At 47.5% G+C, this 21,044-nt stretch overlaps 1 protein-coding gene across 2 annotated transcripts; it reads left to right on the top strand.

Annotated features, from left to right (window-relative positions):
- Positions 1-1,521: 1,521 nt before the first annotated feature.
- GPRC5A (G protein-coupled receptor class C group 5 member A) lies at positions 1,522-19,490 on the top strand. Of its 2 annotated transcripts, XM_046640748.1 has the most exons (4): positions 1,526-1,979; positions 14,920-15,848; positions 18,118-18,176; positions 18,480-19,490. In XM_046640748.1, the coding sequence occupies exons 2-4, from the start codon at positions 14,927-14,929 to the stop codon at positions 18,561-18,563; spliced, it is 1,065 nt and encodes a 354-aa protein (XP_046496704.1). In that variant the 5' UTR covers positions 1,526-1,979; positions 14,920-14,926; the 3' UTR covers positions 18,564-19,490. The 2 variants fall into 2 exon arrangements, with proteins under 2 accessions (XP_046496713.1, XP_046496704.1); XM_046640757.1 differs by lacking the exon at positions 18,118-18,176 and having other exon boundaries at positions 1,522-1,979.
- Positions 19,491-21,044: the final 1,554 nt, after the last annotated feature.

Genomic DNA, 21,044 nt, shown 5'->3' with positions numbered 1-21,044 from the left:
AGGCGTGGTGACTCGGATTCCTAAAATGCTGGTGCTGAAGGAGCTGTTAGAGATGGCTAGTCCTGTGCAGTAGCCACTAGCCACACGGGACTTGTGAGCACCTGACATTCTACCAGTCCAAACTGACAAGTGCTGTAGGTATAAAATACACACTGGATTTTTGAGGACACAGTTGGAAACAAAAGAATGTTTGTTTAATATTTTAAAAAAGATTACATGTTGAAATGACAATGTTCGGGATCTCTTGGCTTAAATAAAATATATTGTTAAAATTAATTCCCCTGTTTCTTTTTATTTCTTTTAATGCGGCTACTAGAAAATTTAACATTACATATGTGGCTTGCACTTGTGGCTTGAATTATAGATCTGATGGACAAGGCTGGTCTAGTTCGACTTCCTTCTTTACCAGATGAGAAAACTGATGTTCAGAGAGGAGACCTGACTTTAGCAGATGGCGCACACTAAAAAGCACTGTCATTTGCAGTTCCCACCAATAGCTCAGTTTCGCCCCTGCACACACACACACACCCCTGGGAGCCTGGGAGAGGAGCAGGTAGACTTACAGACCCCTGGGCTGTAGACAAGGGAAGTGTTCCAAGACTCAAGACGTTGGCTATGGTTTCTTGGGAGTGAAACAAAAACCTAACAAAGGTGGAGGCATTGTTTCCAAAAAGTCAAGCACATAAACTTGGGGTGTGCAGAGAAGTGAGGATCCCGATGGGGAACGCTAGGCCTCCCCCCATTAATTCATTTGCATAGTGACGCAGGTAGTTACCAGGTGTGCTAATCATCACCTTAAAAGCACAGAGTCTCCCTCCCCCAGCTCAGTGGGGCGGAGCCTGGCCGGCCCTGACACCGAGGGGGCAGCCACTCAAGGATTGTTTGACAAGTAAACAAAGACAAGTTTCAGTAGGATTGGCTTGATAATGGAAGAGGAGTGGGCAGTGGAGGGAGGGGGAACCAGACACCAAAGGCAAATTCCTTTATTTCATAACTTTATCTGGCGTCCCCATTCTCATGAGCCTGCATTGTCAAGGCTTTAAGAGCCCTAGTTAAGGTAGTGGAGAGAGAGGCTCTCTCAGCCCTGGGGCAGCACTAATGATGCTCCTGGGAGCACGGCTCTGACAAGCGGAGTTGGGAGCTAACTCTGGACTCCGCAAGAAAGTTCTCCTTGGCTGTTACCCCACTTTGGCTGGGAAGCCCCCAGAGGGTGGCCGCCACCTCCTTTCCTGAGCCTGGCTTCCCATCCAGCACTGGTCAGGTGAGAGTGATGGAGAGAGAGGCTAAGCTAAGGGGACAAGTGGAGAAAAGTTGGCTTTTCCTGCTGCAGGGAGGAGGGGCCACTTGGGGTCAGCTCTTCCTCCTATTTACACACACACACACACACACACACCCCCACACATCCACACCCACACCCACACGCGCGCGCTGTGGAATTAACAGAGGAGCTTCAACCTGGCTAGCCCTTGTCCTTGCCGGACAGGAGTGCCCGGCGGGGAAGGCGGGTGTGGCTCCTCGCTGGAGGTGACAGCCTCCAGGACTGATAAGGAGCGGTCCCCTCTGGCCCCAATACTCATTGCCCTGGGACCAGCACACGCATATGCGTCTAGGAGGAGTCCGATGCGCTGGGCGGGGCCGAGGTGGGTCCCCCATCACCTATTTTAGAGGTGACTGTGCCGCTGACGTCAGGCGGCTTTTTGGTTCATTCCCTGGCACGGGGACTTTATTTTCATAACAGCATGCAGTGCCGTGGAACTGGAATAGGCGTGTCCTCTCCCCCTGACCCTCTCCCGCCCCTTGTCCCTCTGCCCACCCCCTCGCTCGCTCCCTCCCTCCGACGACAGCCGCCTTTATAACTGCTCCACGAGGCGAAGGCGGCATCCCTGCCCGCAGGCGTCCCCAGCACCGAGGGGCTCCGTGCTGCCTCTTACGCGCGCGGGAAGCAGCGCAAATCCACGGACTGAAGAGAAGGCACCAGGGTAAGTGAGGCGCACCGAGCCCGGAGCGCGCCCGGCCTCCGGATTTAAATCCGGGGGGGAGTATGACGTTGGAAGGAGTAGGATCCAAGAGGAGAGGAATCCTGGGAATGGACTACAGCTAGCTATGAGAAGAAAAGGGTTCCAAGAAAAAAAATTCCTCTAGTTTAACCCAACTCAGAAGTTTTTTTTTTCTGAGCTTCCCAGGCTAAGGTAGAGACGGAGAGCCCAAAGATAATCAGGATGATAGTTTCTGCTCGGACACATGGTACAAACTCTCAGGAGGTGGAATCCTGGCCAGGCAGGTGAGCAGTTCTGGAGGGAAGGAGGGAGAAAGATCTTAGAGGAAGGGAAGGGACTGGAGGTGGAGAGGGGTGGCTTGGGCGGGGGCGGGATGGGGGGAGATGCTGACAGCTGCTTCTTTACCCAGGTACTGAAAAGTGTCCATTTATTTTATCCTCCCGCAACAAGAGTGCCCTTCTGAATTTTGGGAAGTAGGTCCTAGAAGCCACCCCTTCTCTTGATGTGAGTGTGGGGCTGTCAGGTACAGCATTCCCTGCTCTGCTGTCCCTTGAGTTGCTCAGCAACCGCGGGCGGAGGGAAGCTGAATGTCCGGTAACAGCCCACTGTCAGGCAACCACTAGATCGGACTCGGGAATGCCCCAGAGCTGTCCAGGACGGTCCCTTAAACATCCGCGGGGCAAGGAAGGGCTGGCGCTCAGGGGAAGCCTGCTCAGCATCAAGGAATTTGAAGGACTTTTCATTCCTAACTTCTATCCCTGCTGACTTTCTCCTCAGAGGGTTTGTAAACGCCACACCTGTTGAAGGGTTTGGTAGAATCGGCCACCGCTGTGGGCTTTTTCCTCAAGGGGAATACCTGAACCACTTCAGATATGGCGGGCCAGAGCGCCACCCTCCAGCTCTGAGTGCTGGCTGCTACTGGGATAGGGAAGGAATGAAGGGGAGGAAGGGTCGGCAGAGGGGTGACCTGGGAGACTGAAAGGCGCCTCCCAGGGTATGGAGAGGTGTGTGCTCCAAGGGCCGATGGGAATGAGCAGAACATTCCTGGGACGTGCTCTCAACCTGGAGTCAGGAAGCCTGATTTCTGTCCCGGCCCTGCAGGACCATGGAACTGAGGGGAGGCAGGGGCCTGGGCCTTGAGTTCCTCCTAAGGGCTCTTGGGAAGATGCCCAGCCCCATCCCAGGGCTGAGATTCTGTCTGCACGTGCCCCTTGGGCATCCTCTTTGAGGTCTGCTTCTTTGTATTCCACTCCTTAGCGTGAACTGAAGATAACTGGGCATAAAGAAGAATTTTGACTGTGTGATTTTCTTCTTCTCATTCTGGGAGTTTGTCTTTAGGTTCACTGCTATTTAGAAATCCACAGATTGAGCTGAGGAAATGGGCAGGAAATGAGGTGTTGGTATAACAAGACCCTTAAAAACAATGAATCGAATAGGATTTTCACTTGAGGGGTCTCAGATTTTCTAAGTAGTTTGATGTGTTTGTTTCTACTTTTATCCCTAATTTTATTGCCTTGTGATCAGAATATCTAGTCTGTACATTTCTTATTTTAGAATTTTAGATTTTTTTTGATCTAAAATATGCTGTTTTTCTAATTGTTCCACGACCACTTCAATAGAAGCAATCATATAGAGCAGGGGTCAGTAAACTAGGTCCATGGCCAAAGACATCCCACAGACTCTTTTTGTAAATAAAGTCTTAGTGGCACACAGCCATGCTCATTTGTCTACGTATTTATCTATGGCTGCCTTCAGCTACAAACATATGGACTGCAAAGCCTAAACTCCTTATTATCTGCCCTTTACAGAAAATGTTTGCTGGTCACAGATAGAGAAGATCGAATTATATGATTAATAATGGGGATCTAATAAGATATGAAGATAGAGAATGTTTTGATCAAAGTATCCAAAGAACATTTATAAAAATTATATTATTATTCATTTTGTCTATTTTACCTACTGAGGACTGAAAAAGAAGTGTTAAAGTCTCCTATAACTATAGTATTTCTTTTTGATTTCTCTTTGTATTTCTGGTAGTTTTTCTTTCATGTATTTTGTTGCTATATTATTTAGCACGTAAAAGTTTATGATAGTTGTATCTTTAATGTGGCATATCCTTACCAACTACAAAGCAAGCTTTCTGGTCCATATCATACCTTTTTGCCTTGATTAAACTTTGCGTGATATTAATACTTCAACTCTTAATTTTCTTACCTTGAACAATCTATTTAACTTTGAACCTGATACACAATGCCTGCTAAATAAACAATATCTATTATTGTTGCTTTTTTTGCATTTATTTTAATTTTTTTCTTTCTTTTGCTTTGAACTTTTCTGAATCCTGTTGTTTTAGGTGAGGTTCTTATAGTACAGTTTAATTTAGTCTTTTTTTAAAATAAAAAAGATACCATTTATATTTATTGTAATAATAGTTACTTGCCATTGTCATCTAATTTTTGGCCATGTGGTCTGCTCTCTCCATCCTCTCCCACATTAAATAGGCTATATTGTATTGTTAGATCTACTAGGCCCCTGAATGGATAGTGGTGCCAGTCTCAGGGCTTAGAAACACAGGTTTTTAAGGAGAAATTGTAAGTTTAGCTTGAGACTTATTGGATCAAACATGAATATGTTACTTTTATATTTTGAAATAAAATACTTAAAGGAAGGTGTCTTTGAGAGCTTTGAGATCGTATACCAGTAGAGGACTTCACTTTATCTACCTATTTTCTGGAAATTTCATGTTTTAAAATTCTGGGCCTAAGAGATTTGGAAGTTTTGCTCAACATCTTAAGTTGTTTTTTTATTTTTTATTTTTTTTTATGAGGAGGATTGGCCCTGAACTAACATCTGTGCCAATCTTCCTCTATTTTATGTGTGATGCCACCACACTATGGCTTAACGAGCAGTGCTAGGTCTGCGCCTGGGATCCAAACCTGTGAACCTTGGGCTGCTGAAGTGGAACATGCAAACTTAACCACTACACCACCAGGCTGGCCCTTAAGCTTTTTTTACAAAAAAAAAATTTCTGGTACTTTATTTTATATTCCTTTAATTTATTTTATGTTAATCTAAAAGTCACATGCTTTGTTTGGAATAGAGGAAGATGCAGTACCCCCAGGGAACTACCCGGAAGTGTAAATTGTCATGAACACTGTTTCTATACTTGTTTAGATCTGCCTATGGAGGTGTGATGACTTATTTTCTCTCAGTTACTGCATAGAAACTCAAATCAGTGATGTTATTCAGATATTATTCATAAGCTGTTGCCACGATGTGTCAGTTTTACGTCATCAGAATTCGGATGGCTACCCAGAATAGGGGATCCTGGAGACTTCCCTGTAGACATTTTCCATTTATTCTGTGGGACTCCACCCTTGTCTTAGAACTCAGCCTGGATAAAACTATGAGGATCAGCATCAGCACATGTTAATCTTCAAAAATTCTTCCTCCCCATTACTCACACTTGCTAATAAATAGCTTGCTTTGAATAAATATTCAGCGGTCAGTCTTAGTCCAGAACATTTGCTCAGCAGCCACTGTGCAGAGCAGATAGTGAGGGGGGTACCAACAAACAGAAGATGTGTTCTGTTTCCTTAGGAAGCTTGTTATCTGGTAGGCAAGTCAGCACTGATATTAATGTATAATATATAACATATATATGGAAAAACTTGAGTGCTAAGAAATACTTAATAGCAAAAGCTATGAAGAGACCCACAAATTTAGAATGAGATGGGACTAATAATTTTTAAAAACCTCAAGATAGAGGTAAGTTTTGGGCCAAGTTTCGAAGAAATCTGGTAAATGGATTGTGACTGGGAGAAGGGTCTCTCTGGCTGGGAGAATAATGCATGCGCTGAGGCAAAGAGCATGATTTTGTTGGAGAAGGCCTTAGATGAACCCCAGTTCCCTTCCAGATGGAAAATACTCTTGGGAGATTTGCTGGCCTTGCGTAGAGTTAGAGGAGGAGTTAGGGAGGCCGGAGGAGATGGGTGGGAGGACTGCTTAGAGAAAAGCCTTGAAGCTCAAAATGAGGCTGAATCTGTTATCACAGACAAAAAGAGGCTAATATGCTTTTCAACTGCTGAATCCAAAGATCCCATCCCAGGCCTTCTAGTCTTTGCTCCCCTTGCAGCATTAAACCCCATGGACCACTCCTTTTTTTGGAAACTGCTCCCTGGCTTCTGGGGAAACCACTGGGCTTGTTTCTTTTATGTACCTCTGACAATTTCTTTTTAACATCTTTTGCTGACTCCTGCTTCCAAGAGATGGTGTCCCCATGGGTCTGTCCTTGGCCCTCTCGCTCACCGTACACTCACCGTATGTGCTCCCTGTGTGATCTCATCCTCCTCTCGAGGCTGCAGATACCTCCTATGGGCCCAACCTGTGCTTACAGCCCAAACCTGTCCCGAGCCTCAGACTTGCATGTCTAAGTGCAGAGCGGGTCAGCACTGCCTGGTGTCTAGAAGCCTGGCTTTTAAGAGCCATGTGATCTTGGGCAAGTTATTTAACTTCTCTGGTCCTCAGTTTCCTCTGCTGTAAAAAGGGGGCGTAATAACCGGGTTGTTGTGGGCATTAAATGAAACCATGTGTGGCCCAGGATAAGCTCTCAGGAGAACTTAGTGCCTGTGATTGCTGGACCTCCAATTGCATGTTCCATACGCATCTTACACTCAACAAAGCTAAACCGGGCATCTCAACTCACAAGCCCGTATTTCTAAGCTCTGTTCAGTTGCCTAAGCCAGAAATCTGGGCAGTAACCTGGACTCCTTCCTTCCCCAAGCCCTGTCTCTTCTACCTTCCTAAAATTCTCTCCCTCTTCCCTGACCGTCTTTCATGCCTCACCTTCCTGGTCTCCTCTCTAAAGTGTTTTTTTTTACCCCATTAGGTAGAATAGGCCACTGTTTTCCATGCCCTCAGCATTCCCTGCACGCTCTCTAACTCCTTATTTGTATGTCATTGTGACTCTATTGGTCTTCCCAGGGGTAGCAGCGACACTCTTGGTCTGTGTGACTTGTATATTTAACACAGTACCTGACACAAAGTCAGCACTTAAATGTTTGTTGATTGACAGGAAGATTGACCAAATGCAGGACTGCTTGCATTGGAGACTTCTAGAAGAAGGTTTGAAGAGAGAGAGGCTGGAGTCAGGGAGAAAAGCTTCAGAGATCACAACAGTGATTTAGAGATGAAAGATGAAATTATGATTGATTACTCATAAAGGGATACTCCTCCCAACTAGGTGACATTGGACATGGAACTTCCTCTCTGTAAGACTTAGTCTTCTCACCCATAAAATGGGTTGTAGGAACATTAAATGAGATAATAGACATAAAAACATGTAAATGAGAGAATACCTATAAAAACATAACACTCAGCGTCATGCGTGGCTCACAAGAGGACTCAGTATGAGGCAGTAGCCATCATTATTTTTATTCATAATTATATTATGACTATTGTTATTACTACTGATCGAATGTAGCAATTCAAGAATATAGAGAAAATTAAAAGGCTGGAAAAGCATGAATTGTCCTGGCTGCGATGGTGTGAAGGCTCAGCTTCATCAAACATGTAGGTGATTTGCTATCATTCACAGCAGTCCTAAAAGTAGGTTTGTCCTCAACATTTTTAGATGACGGAGTGAGATAAATCTCATAAGGAGGAGATAAGATCAGCTGTGGGCAGAGTTCAGGGCCCCAGGGGAATTCACTTTTACCGACTCTGGGAGGGCCGCATACGGCCAGCTTGGGCAACCTTCTAGGTCTAGGCATAAGCAACTCCAGACGCCTTTCCCACCTCTCTGGGAAAAGAGGAGTCTCAGAGATTGGAAATGAGAAGCTGGGAGAGCCATTGAGTGCTGGCATTTGTCCTTGCGTACTGGTCAATGCCGTATATTGGTCAAGGCCACGTCTAGAGTCAGTACTGCTCCAGAACCCTGTGGCTTCGTCCTGCAGGTGGGTGTTCCCTGGGTGTCCCTCTCCCTCACCTGCACTCAGACCCTTCAGTCTCACCTCCAGCCCTGATTTGGGGTTTGGTTAAGAGTTTGTGCCACACATTCTTTCAATGACAGGAGATGGGGCAGGAAGGAGGATGGAGGGGAGGGAGAAAGAGATTTGGAACTTGGCTACAAGGAGCTCCCCAGAGGGATGAACAGTGGAGATGGACATGGGCTGAACCACCTAGCTCAGCACCGCCCTCATTTTGCAGAGGAGAGGATGGAGGTTCCGGAAGCTGGTGTCCACACACATGGAGGCAGCTGAAACCCCTTCCTCCTAGGGGGTGGACTAAGAGAGGGCTTGGAATTGCACCCAAAAAGTGACTCTCCCTCCCTGCCTCTCCTCCTCCCCCGGCGTCTCCCTCTCTTCTTGTTCTTCTTCCTTTCCTTCCTCTTTCTTTTTTCTGTTTTTAACCTTTTGTCATGGTCATGCTCTGACTCATTCTAGAAGGGTTTAAGGCAGCGTCAGGTGATTGCAGGGCCTCCGTTGTGGGTGCCGTTGGATCACTGGATGGCTGGGTGGTTAGCTCTGTAAGCAGCTGCAATAAGTGAAGAGGGTCTCACCCTCATGACTCAGTCCTTTCCTCGTGTCCCAGGCCAGAGGCTACACGCACTGAAACCTCACCAACTTCCTCCAAGTGTAGGGGTTAGTCATCGGGGAATTGGGTGGGAGCGGATGACTGGATTCCAGGACATCCCTCTCTGCTTCCTTGGAAACCTCAGCATTCAGGTTCTCCTGGGAGACACCTGGAGTCACTGAGATAGGAGCAGGGTTCCAGATATGGCCCGGAGCTCCTAACCTCAGACCCAAGGTGCGATTTCAGACAGCCGTGTGAGAAGGAGGATGGGAGCAAGCGGGGCTTAGAACTAAGGACAGCACACAGGGGGCTTGTGAGGAAACCAGGTGAAGCCCAACCGACCCCTCTCCTGTGCAGCTTCCCTGCCCCCACCAGACTCCACTTCTATCCATAAGCTCACTCGTCCACCCTGGTTAGGTACTTACCCTGTGTCAGGCACGAGGCTAGAAGCTGGGGAGAAACACTTAACAACTCAGTCTCCACCTTCACAGAGCCTTTGAGTCTAGAGGGAGATGCAGACTTACCAACAGGCCTTGCAGGGCTGTGTGACAAGTGCTGTGGTGAGAAATACGGAGGCTCTCTGGGAATTCCCGGGATGTGTCGCTCCCCAGACTTGGGCATCAAGGAAAGCATTCTGGAAGAAGGGACCTTTAAGTCAAATGAAGGAGGTGGCTAATGGGGGAGGGGAGGGAGGATGTTCCACCCCGATGGGACTGCATGTTTGAAGTAAGATAGTGGGGCTTGTTTAGAGAAGTAATAAGAAGTCCACGTACTGGGGACGAGGAGGAGGGTGTGGTGAGGCCCGAGCCTGGAGAGGCTGGGGAGGCTGGGGAGGCAGGCAGGGGCTAAAGATGCAGAGCCTTACACTTCTGTACAGGTTATGGCTCTTGCCTCTGGCTGCAAACAGAGAGGCTCAGAGTTGCCAAGCGTGGAGACAGAGAGGTTGGGCTTCTGAAGGGGTCCAGGTCCATCTGATGGTGGTCTGACTGAAGGCTGGGAGGAGTGGACAGACTCAGGAGAGTCTGGGGAGACCCCTGGGATGCCTCCTGTCCCACGTTCTCATCTTCTACAGGCCCATCTCTCCTGCCTTGTCTGCTGCAGCAGAGCACACACAGTAGTCTGTGACTACGGTCCTTTCCTTACCACGGAGGCATCTGAGGGTATACATGGCAGTTGGAGCAACTGGCAAGGCTAGGCTGTGTGCCTCGGCAGATTTAACCCACGCTCAAAACCAAAACAGCACTGAGGGCTGATGTAGTCACCCCCTCCTTCTAATTGGCCAGTGCCTCCTGCCTCTAAAGTTCTTCTTGCCAGACAAAGGGGCTGCACGGTGTTGTGTTAAGACCTGTGATGTTGGAGTTAGAATTCGGGTTCGAATCCCGGCCCTTCCACTCGCTAGCTGTGCGACTTCGATGAGTCAGTCACCTTGTGCCTCAATTGCTGCAATTGTGGGATGGGGGTAATAATCGTGTGGGCTATGTCATAGGGTGGTTGTGATGGTTAAGGAGTAAAGTGCATACAGCTGGGCCTGACCCAGGGCAAGAACGAGTTATGAGACCTTCCCCTCACTTCAGAGAAGTCCAAGAGTAAATGATTTCCTTCCACCCCTGTTTGGTCTTTGTTGGAGCAAGTCCTTTCTTGGTTGGACCCTAGGTCTCTCTGCTCTTGACTTTGGTTACAGACGATGTCCACATAACCACTAGCCTCAGTCCATGTTCTCTTCTTGCTCCAGCCCTTAGCTTCTTCTCCGTGACTGTTTCTAGCTCCTGGCCGTTTAGATTCTCAAATGCTGACTGTTTTCTTTCCTCCTCAAACCGGGCTTTCTAGGAGTCCTTGTCAGCTTCTCATCACCCTGTCCTTCTTCCCTACCGAGCTTTCTGCTGTCTTTTCCTCATCTGGGCCCGTCCCTGGGTAACACAGCCCCTTCTCAGTACAGACCTGCTTGTTTGTGAGTCTGGTGACTTTTACTTTCCTCTGACTAAACTCAGTGTGCTGAGGACATTTTAGACCCGTGGTGTAGTCCGTGTCACGCTGGGGAAAGGGTGGAGGACTAATAGAGGTGAATTGAGAAGGATGACTCCAAAAAATTAGTCACTCACATAAAAACAATATTTACTAAGAAGTTTTTAAAAAGACATTTATGAAAGAATTGGGAAATATGAACCCTAACTGGATATTTGATATTAAAGGGTTATTGCTAATTTTTTAAGTGTAGTTACTTTAAAAAAGAGTTTTATTTTTTAGAGATACGTTGCCCGTAAAATGATATGATGTCTGGGATTTGCTTAAAAATAATCCAGCGAGTGGGGTGGGGGATGTGGATGAAGCAAAATTGGCTATATATTGATAATTTTTGAAATCAAGTGATGAGTACATGGGCCTCCATTATACTATTCTCTTTATTTTTGAGTGTACTTGAAAATTTCTCTAATAGAAATGTAAACATTTTTTAAAAAACAGTGTTTTAAAGACCCTTCAGGGACTGTTTCTCCATCTCCCTTGCAGGATTGGGGCTAGGAAGTGGGGGGGAAATTGGTTTTCTCCTCTCTGCACACCCACTGCCCATTGCTCTTGTCAGTCTCTGGTCTGTGGGTGCCCGAGACGCTGGGACACAGCCCCATCCTGCCCAGCTGCACCAGAAGGGAGGGGCCTAGAGGTCCAAGTTGGGGGCAGGAGGTATCTGCCTTACTGTCCTTTTGTCTAGCACCAGAACTATCCTTGAGGCAAAAACATCGTCAATTTTTGTCAGTTTCAGAGTCATCAGGTTCAGAGTCCTTCGTAATGATCAGGTAATTATGATAACAACCACCTGTCAGCTGAACAGCACTACCTTAAGGGGTGGGAAGGACCAGTTGGCAGGGAGGGGCTGGGAGGGTGACAGAATACCTTTCCCACTGGACACCACCCTATGATTAACCTGAGAGGCAGTGAAGTGAAGAGGTGAAGGTCAGTGAGCGTGAAATGCACAGAGCCTGCGTCCCTTCTCTGTCCTCGCCGCCCTCTGATTAGACAGGGCTCCTCCTCTTCTGCATACCCGGCCTGGACGGGAAGCGCTGTCTCCACCTTTTCCCCACACCCCTGTAGGGTGGCATTCGTGGGCCAGGTGCATCAGAACTTCAGTGCTTGTATTTCGGGGGCTGCCTGTTTCTGAAGCTTGTTTCCCTTTCTTTTCCTCCGCTTTCTTGTTCTGCACTGCCCTGTAGAGGTGGAACGTAAACCATTCTTTGCTCTGTGCTCTGCATGTGGCAGGGATGACTTGGGACAATTTCCGTGGGGTAGGCTGCATGGGACAGACCCCTGGGGAGGAAAGGCTTGGGGCAGGCTGTGGCAGTAGTGGCACATTATGTCTGCCTGTCTGTCTCTTCCATGGCAGGAAACATGTCTGTTCTCCCTTTTATCAGTGAGTATCTAGAATAGTGGTTAGCACACGGTGGTGCTTAGGAAATATTTGCTGAATGAATGACTATCTCATGTGAAGTTAAGCTTGGAGAGGCAAATTTCATTAAAAAGCTAGGAAGATAGATTTAAGCTATATCTAGTGTTCTTTTTTCTTTTCTTTATTTTTGAGGACGATTAGCCCTGAGCTAACATCTGCTGCCAATCCTCCTCTTTTTTTGCTGAGGAATTTTGGCCCTGAGCTAACATCTGTTCCCATCTTCCTCTACTTTATATGTGGGATGCCTGACATGGCATGGCCTGATAAGGGGTGTGTAGGTCCACACCCAGGATCCGAACCAGCGAACCTCAGGCTGCCAAGGGAGAGTGTGCGACCTTAACTGCTACACCACCAGGTTGGCCCCTATCTAGTGTTATTTTATTCTGACACCCCACACATTAATGTTCTAACATATACATAATCATTTACATATGTATATGTATGTGTTATATTGCATATATATACATGTATATGTACATACACATATTTTATGTATATAATTTCCCCCTAATTGCTGTGTGAATAAAACAATTCTGGTACAATGACTATCTCATGGAATTGCAAAGATGATTTTGCATCTTTAAGGGCAGCAGGTGTTTGAATTCTATGTTGAGGAGGATGCTCATTTTGCCTTCGATGGTCAGTGAGTGATGGTTTGTTTTATCTCCACTGTGCCAGTCTTTGGCTTGTGATTTTTTTTTGTGTGTGTGTGTGTGTGAGGAAGATTGGCCCTGAGCTATCATCTGTGCCAATCTGCCTCTATTTTGCAAATGAGACGTCACCACAGCCTGGCTTGATGAGTGGTGTGTAGGTCTGTGCCCAGGATCTGAACCGGCAGACCCTGGGCTGCCGAATAGAAGTGCATGGACTTAACCACTGTGCCACCGGGCCGGCTCCTCTGCCACGTGATTTGATCATGAAGAGACAGGACTGAAGGAGAAAGGAGGGCGTTCTTTTTTCCTGGGTGATCACAGCACCCCATAGTGGTTGGTACACCGTGGGAAGGGCCAGAGAAATCTCATTTACAAGCATTTATGGGGATGTGGAGAAGACATTCTGAGCTGTTTTTCTGCTATAAGGGAAGAGGCAGGATTGAGTGGGTGTTTTGTACCTTTTCCTGCTTCCCACTCCCGGCCAGTCCCCTTCTTTCCAATTTCCTCCTGCACGGTCTCTCCCTATTTGGCACTCGAAGGGGCCGAGATCGTTCCCTGGTGCTTTTCTAGGGAGGCAGCCTCAATGAGCCTTCCCTCCCCTGAACCACGGTTCTCTTCTAGTTGGTTCAAAACTTTTCACTGTTGAGTGAGCGATCCTATCAGGAAAAGAAAAACTAAAGTGAAAAAAAAAATTCCATGCACATATAGCATACAACAAAACAAAAAGAACAGTGTCGCAGAAACAAAAACAGTCAAGTAATTCAGAAAATAATTATACTTTGTTGTAAAAAATTATAGTTAGAAAAAACTGTTAAAACCTTAGCAATTTTGAATTTCAGCATCTTGCCTGACATTGACTTGGGAATTTGAGAACCATCCATTTTGAGGAAATGTACAAACTCCTCCTTCCAGTTTCTCGACTGATCTTCCCACGTGTGCCCTGCAGCCTTAGGCATTAGATGGCATGGGGTTTGGGAAATCAACGTTGACATGGAGGATGTGGGCACAGAGAAGGAAGCAGACCTGGGAGATGAGGGGCAGATAATAGGATGTGTGCTGTTATCCATCCTGTCAGTGTCAGATTATGCAGAGCAGGGGAGTAGATTACCTGCTTTGTGGATGTCTATCACCCAGGAGCTCCTATCCTTTGTGAGACTGAACTAAGAGAATGGAATCAGGACCATAAACAGAGCTGGTTTATGGGGCTTCTGATGAGAGGGGGAAGGGGAGAGGAAAAGAGAGAGAATGAGAATATCTCAGATTGCATTTTAAGGCCAATTAGAAGTCACTTGAGAGAGAGTCTCTATAGTAATTAAGTGCATGGATCCTACAGCCTGCATTCACATCCTGCCTTGGCCATTTCCTGGCTGTATGATGTTGGGTTAGTAACTTGACCTCTCCCTGCCTCAGTTTCCTCATCTGTAAAATAGAGATAATAATTTTTACCTTGTGGGGTTGCTATGAAATTAAACGAATTCATATATATGAAAGGTGATTAGAAGAATTTCTGATCCATGGTAAAAATGAGCATTAGCTGTTAGTAATATTTTTGTTGGATGCCCCACTGTTTTTTGTCTCATCCAGGACTTCCTTCCGGTAGCTCATTAACAGCTGGTTGTGACAGGAAAGACTCCTTCCCTCACTTTTTTGGAATTAGTAGAGCCATCCTAACAAACTTAAGGATGGAAAAAGTCCTTCTACTTTGTGACAGCATTGCTGGAGAAGAGGCTCCAAGGACCGAGAAGGGAATGTTTGACCTCCTGGAGAGAAACCTACAATTCAGTTAGCTCCTCTCGTCCTTGAGAGAAGAGGATGCTCTCAAATAATGTCTGAAACAGGCCCAAAGATGGGAAAAGGCTTGAGACTGAGAAATTATGATTAAAGTCTTAACTTTAAGCTTAGCTATTTCCATGTTCACTAGTTCCTAAGAAAATACTAGGCAAAAATATCAGAAACCCTGGCTATATGTTTTGAAATGAGACTCTGACTCCCCTCAGCAGAGCACTGGGTCCTCCGGCTTCGGGGTAAATATTAATATCGTTAAATTGCGGGGAGGGAGGTATGAGATTTGTTCTGTTCCTTCCTCAGCCTTGAGACTTTGCCGCGAGAGGTGGAGAAAAGTTAGTAGCTTTATCTGATGTAGTAAGCTCAGGAGCAAAATGCTGCCTGAACATACAACATTTTTTCTGCTCTGTTTTGGTCCTCTGTGCCTGAGTTTGTTAGGAGATTCACACCCCTTCCCAACTTTGCTTTCATGCAGGACCAGAATGGCCACAACAGCCCCCAGAGGTTGCCACCAGGGCCTGAACTCCAGGTACTACAGGCTTTGTGATTTGAATGAAGCTTGGGGAATCGTCCTAGAAACATTGGCTGCCCTCGGGGTTGTGACCACGGTGGCCTTCATGCTCGCTCTCGTGATCCTCGTCAACAAGGTGCAGGACTCCAACAAGCGAAAAATGCTCCCGATCCAGTTTCTCTTCCTCGTCGGTGTGCTGGGCATCTTCGGCCTCACCTTCGCCTTCATCATCAAACTTGATAGCGGCACGGGGCCCACACGCTTCTTCCTCTTCGGTGTCCTCTTTTCCCTCTGCTTCTCCTGCCTCCTGACTCATGCTTCCAACTTGACAAAGCTGGTCCACGGGAGGGAGCCCCTCTCCTTGCTGGTGATGCTGGGCCTGGCTGTGGGCTTGAACCTGGTGCAGGACATCATTGCTATTGAATACGTCGTCCTCACCATGAACAGGACCAACACCGCAATCTTCTCTGAGCTCTCTGCTACTCGACGCAATGAAGACTTTGTCATGCTGCTCATCTATGTCCTCTTCTTGATGTTGCTGACCTTCTTCATGTCCTCCTTCACTGTCTCTGGATCCTTCCCTGGCTGGAAGAGACATGGAGCCTACATCTGCTTCACCACGCTCCTCTCCATCTCCTGCTGGGTGGCATGGATCACCCTGCTCTTGGTTCCTAACCCTGGCCCCCAGTGGGATGATCTCATCCTCAGCGCAGCCTTGGTTATCAATGGCTGGATTTTCCTGTTGGCTTATGTTGTGCCTGAGTTTCGAGTGCTCACAAGGCAACAGAACCCCATGGATTATCCTCTCGAGGATTCTTTTTGTAAACCTCAACTCATGAAGCAGAGCTATGGTGTGGAGAACACAGCCTATTCTCCAGAGGAAATCGCTCAAGGTACACAGGCGGCTTGGGTGGAGAATGCCTTGTAGAAAGGTGGGGGAGAATCCTAGGCTATTATAACTGTAAGGAACATGCGGGATCATTGAGGTCATACCCCTGATAGAACAGATAAGGTCCCCAAGGCTCAGACCTTGCTTAAAATCACCCAGCTAGTTAGAGACAAGTAGAACTAGAAGCTAGCCTCTGGAGTCTTTATCAAGTACTTTCTGTACAATACCATGTAGGTTTCTCTGAATCAAGGATGAAACAAAGGAATGGGAAAAGAATGGCTAGAAAAATTCTTAGAGACAAGTAGGTGAGATTGTGTTTTTTATAAAAGACAACTAGACATTCCTTCCAGAAATGTGGAGCCTTTGTAGATTTGAATGCATAAAGCCAAGCCATGATCTCCTGTAGTGACCACAGAGCACAGAGCAGGAGACAGCCCCTTTATCATAAACCAGTGGGAGTCTGCATAAAGTTACCGAGGATTCTGATTTAGCCTGAAGAGCCACCATTCATTGCCCGTCTCTGAGCCCGTGAGAGGGAAGAGATCAGATCTGACACAAAAGAATCAAATGATTTTGCTCTTGCCCGGAGCTGTGAGTAGCTAGGTGCTCTGTTGTTGTTCTCATAAGAAGAAGAGGCTAGGGGCCGGCCTGGTGGCGCAGCGGTTAAGTGCGCACGTTCCGCTTCTTGGTGGCCTGGGGTTTGCCGGCCTGGATCCCGGGTGTGGACATGGCACCGCTTGGCAAAAGCCATGCTGTGGTAGGTGTCCCATATATAAAGTAGAGGAAGATGGGCATGGATGTTAGCTCAGGGGCAGTCTTCCTCAGCAAAAAGAGGAGGATTGGCAGTAGTTAGCTCAGGCCTAATCTTCCTCAAAAAAAAAAAAAAAAAAAAAGAGGCTAAACTGATGGCCAGAAACTGCCCTTGCCCAGAGGGATCTATTTGTTGACCTCCAGCATTTCCATTGATCTCTGGGTCTAATTGGAGAGCGGGAATGGGGTTGGGACAGGAGTGAGGGACCTCCAAGGCCAGGTTCTTAGCCTCAGCTGAGAGTTTTCTTGCTCTTGAAGCCTGAGGTGCACAGGTTCTTGGGGCTCCTCGCTGCAGCTGTGGTCTATGCCCCCGGCCCTTGGGAAGCTTTTCACAGCCATAGCCCGGTGCCCCCTGCAGCTGTGCCCTCAGTCCAAACAAACCCATTCACTGCCTTTTCCTGCCTCCGTGTCTAGGCTCGTGGAGTGTCTGTCATCGGCTTGACGTGCCCTTTGTCCTTACTGTTGCGATTTTTGAGTCACTCGCTCCCTAAACTCCCTCACTATTCACTCCACCTGCCCGCACATCTGTAGGACTTTAAAATGCTCTTATCAGAGTCTGTCCCATTCCCTAGTTATTTGTGTAGTGGTCATATAATCCTTCCTCTCCAGGGGCAGCCTCAGGGCAGGAATCATTCCAGCTCATCCTTATATTCTTCACAACATATTTCATATAGAAGGTGTTTAGGGGAGCTGGCCTGGTGGCACAGCCATTAAGTTCATGCACTCCACTTTGTCGGCTGGGGGTTTGCTGATTCGGATCCTGGGCGCTGCTCATCAAGCCGTGCTGTGGCAGCATCCCACATAAAATAGCAGAAAGAGGAAGACTGGCAACAGACGTTAGCTCAGAGCCGATCTTCCTCACACACACACACACACACAAGAAGGTGTTTAGGTATTTACTGAGTCAATTGGACAGGTAGATTGGGTGGGAGAGAAATGAATTGCTTGAAATTGTATTCATGATGATTGCACGTGTTTGCTCTTCTGTTCCTGAGTTGAAGTCCCTCTGATTTCCCCAAAATACATAGAAAACAATTGCTCATCAATTCTGCCCCTTCCCCCCCAAATAATAATAATAAATTGATTTCCGTTTGTCAGGCAGTGGAGGAAGTGGGTAAATCCTCAGTGAGATTCACTCTGGGTGCATCTCTGGCAGATCTATACCTGAAAAGACTGGTTTCCAATGTGCTCCTAGGATGAGGTGAGGATTGAGAAAGGCGTTTCCCTACTGAGCCTGTGCTGCTAGCTTTTCGTTTATTCAGTCAACATTGTCCTTACTCCAGGCCTGGGCCTGGGCTCAAGGACACAGTCTCTTACAACACAAAGCTTACAGCCTCCAGGGAGATAGACAATTAAACAGATGAGGCGTCATGCTTTGATAAATGCCTCAGCTGGGCTCAGCGCAGGTGGGAGCACGAGGGAGGGGACCCTAACGCTCTGATGGCTCCTCTTGTCTGTTTCAGGTCGGGAAGGGCCAGGTCACGAGCTCTACACCCCTTACTCCACCCATTTTCCGCTCCAGGTAAATGATCTCTTTCTCCCTTTTCATCGGCAGCCTTAGCACCCAGGGACATTTGTCCTTTGGGAATAGATGATGTTATAGTTCTGAAGGCCCCTCAATGGCCACCTTGAAGGATGACCTGTCTGCTTTCCTGTCATCTGCCTCATGGGGTTAGGACAGAAGACAGGAGCGCAGGGCCCAGGGAGCACGTTATGGGGACGCTCCAGAAGGGGAAGAAAATTAGGCTCCTGCCCATGTTAGAGCTGTGTTGAAATGGCCCAGAATTGGACTGAGTTTAATAAAATATGGTTGCTTTCTTTTCAGGATCGGACTCCCCCAAAGGATTTCTCCATTCCACGGGCCCACAGCCCTTACAGTGATTATGAAGGAAGGAAAGATGGCAGTTAACTGTTCTGAAGAGTGGGACTAACACAGCAAGTCAGCAGAACCAGCGGGGAATTCAAAAGGACGTGGGCTAAACCTGAGTCTTCTAAGGAAACTGTAGGAACCGTGGTGGGAAGAGCTTGCCTCCCCGCCAACCTCAACCTCTGTCCTTCTGTTCTGGAGTTGATGGCGGCTAATTAGACTCCAGTTCTTAGCAGAACTCTAGCGTTTTCCTTTGTCCCAAGCTTAGGATACTCCTTGTCAGTGGGAGTGTCAGGCAACTCAGGGCTAGGCTCTCACAACTCCCTGTCACCTGACATGTGACTAAAGATCTGCTCATCTGACCACGTACTGGCTCAGGCCACTTCAGGAGCCACCTTGTCCCCTCAAGGCTGGTCTTGTGAGGTTGCTTGGCCTGGAGCAGAACTGCAAATCTGAGCAAAAACAGCAAAGGCCTGTCTCTCAGCCTTGCCCTGCCCAAATCTACACTGGAAGCCACCTTACTGGCACCCTCCCTTCTTGCCTGGGTGGGAGAGGCTAAAGGTCACCCTAAATTTACTCATCTCTGTGGTGCTGCCTAGCGCAGGGGCTCTATGGGTCCCCAGCACCGATTCACAGGTCACCCCTCTCTTCCTGCACCCTTCCCAAACTTGCTGTCAGTCCCCAGACCTCATCTCCCCTCTTTACCAGGAGTTCTCCTTCTGGGTCTCCCCAGTGTGGACATGTCCAGTTTCTCTGCCCGAAGGATTTGTGCACTGTCCTCGCTGTAAATTCCTGGCCCGGCGTCTTCTCCCATCCCCCGCTCTTCAGCCTCTGTAAATAGATTCGCACCGTGATCACCCCTGCCTTCTGTAACGGGGCATTGTCTACGAATGGGGAGTGTTCCTTGTCTAATAAGCTATTCGCTGTTCCTCACCTGGAGATGCAATAAAGATGTGGTGACAACCCTTTCATGTGGCAGCAGTTGTATGAGTGGTGGCATTAGACACGAGGGAGAGATGGCTGGCTCCGCTGTTGGCATCAAGTTGGAGCTGAAGTTCAAAGTTCAGTTTCACTAGATGTGGACTTGACCTGTCTCCATGTGTCTCTCCTTCTCCTTACATCTAAGACAAGTGTGTTTTCCCCAATTTTTGAGGTGAGCGGCAAGGGTGGCGGGGGGCCAGGAAGGGTCGTGGGCCCTGAGGTTTCGCTCCAGGAAGGCGGGAAGTGGCCGCCTTGGAATGGGGTTTGGCAGCCCCGGTGAGACCGGGAGGAGACCTCAAAGCCAGTTTCACGTTTCACCCAAGGTTTAATTATAGTAGGGGATAAATCCAGATCCCTTACTTGACGGGATTGGTTCATAGCATCTCTTGGAAAAGCCATGGTACTTAGCAATTATTATTTACTTAATCCCAGAAACAGCTCTGTGGGGCAGGGCAATAGGAAATTGCTCTTTGGTGAAGGAAAAAAAAAACTCCCTGTACACAGAAACTGAATGACGTTTAAAAATTTGTAGCTGAGTTAGGGAGTTACCTCCTGAGAGCCTGACGCTCTGCTTTTCATCAAAAGGAAAACCCAGAGTGGGAAGAGGTGAGGTTGGAGATGGATTAATGACACGCTGAACTGGGGATACTGACATTCCACAAAGGTTTGGTTGATTGTTTCCCTCATGGCTTTGCACTAACATGAGTGTAGTTTTGTACTGAAAAGGGGGGATTACAAATAATGACTTGGATCCTTCTAGACTATTCCAGTCTTTTGCAAGAGGCCATAACCCAGTGAGGTTTGCCAGAGGAAAAACAATATAATTTCCTGTATATTATCTGTCCTAGTGTAGGTACTCAAGAAATACACACTTCCTTCCCTCCTTTCTCTCCTTCTCCGGTCTCCAGTCTATCAACGAAGCAAAGGCAGCTGAGTGAAAGGTAAAGCCATAGAATACTCTGGATCTGCTTTCTTATTGGGGAAAAGAGTCTGCCAGGTCTTAGTATGCCCATGACTGCAGTCCTTGAGTTGACCTCTTCAAAAACAGGAGAGAACATGGAAATGGCACCCATCTCTGGAAACTGGCTTCTCTTCTAAGAAATCAAGTGGCCTCCAGAGTTTGGATCTCACTGAGTTCTTGTTCTTGCCAGGTGGTAGAACAATGTTCCCCATTTGAACAGCACTTGTCATCTCCTGTCTCCTGTCTCCTGTCATCCCCTGGGTGCTCACCTGTCTTCAGGTCTTAAGTGCTCTGCACATAAACTCTTATGTTAAATTAGGGACATCTCAGAGGGTGGCGGTTTGGGCATCTGAGAATCACTGTAATATTGGAGAAGAAGCTTTCAAAGCCCATCCTGTAAGTCTCTGTCTCCACTGGGGCTGAAATAGAATGCGCAAATTTAGCCCAGCCTGGTCCTTGAGTGACGCCAATTGATTGATGGCTGGGAACCAAAATGGCATCTCCTTTGAACTAAATGGGTGATAAGGAAATGTTGCTCAGCAGCCTTTCTCTCATCTTTCATTGTCAAATGAGAAATAGAC

Source organism: Equus quagga, chromosome 1, assembly GCF_021613505.1.
Source record: "Equus quagga isolate Etosha38 chromosome 1, UCLA_HA_Equagga_1.0, whole genome shotgun sequence".
Lineage (NCBI taxonomy): Eukaryota > Metazoa > Chordata > Mammalia > Perissodactyla > Equidae > Equus > Equus quagga.
The sequence above is the reverse complement of the archived record's forward strand: the minus strand, read 5'-3'. Positions and strand labels throughout refer to the sequence as shown.

What these genes read in the sequence shown, in the direction of transcription:
- GPRC5A (XM_046640748.1), top strand. Translation starts at nt 14,927, where the DNA reads ATGGCCACAACAGCCCCCAGAGGTTGCCACCAGGGCCTGAACTCCAGG. An exon ending in TCCAGAGGAAATCGCTCAAG is followed by an intron (nt 15,849 to 18,117) that starts GTACACAGGCGG and finishes TGTCTGTTTCAG; the next exon opens with GTCGGGAAGGGCCAGGTCAC. An exon ending in CCACCCATTTTCCGCTCCAG is followed by an intron (nt 18,177 to 18,479) that starts GTAAATGATCTC and finishes CTTTCTTTTCAG; the next exon opens with GATCGGACTCCCCCAAAGGA.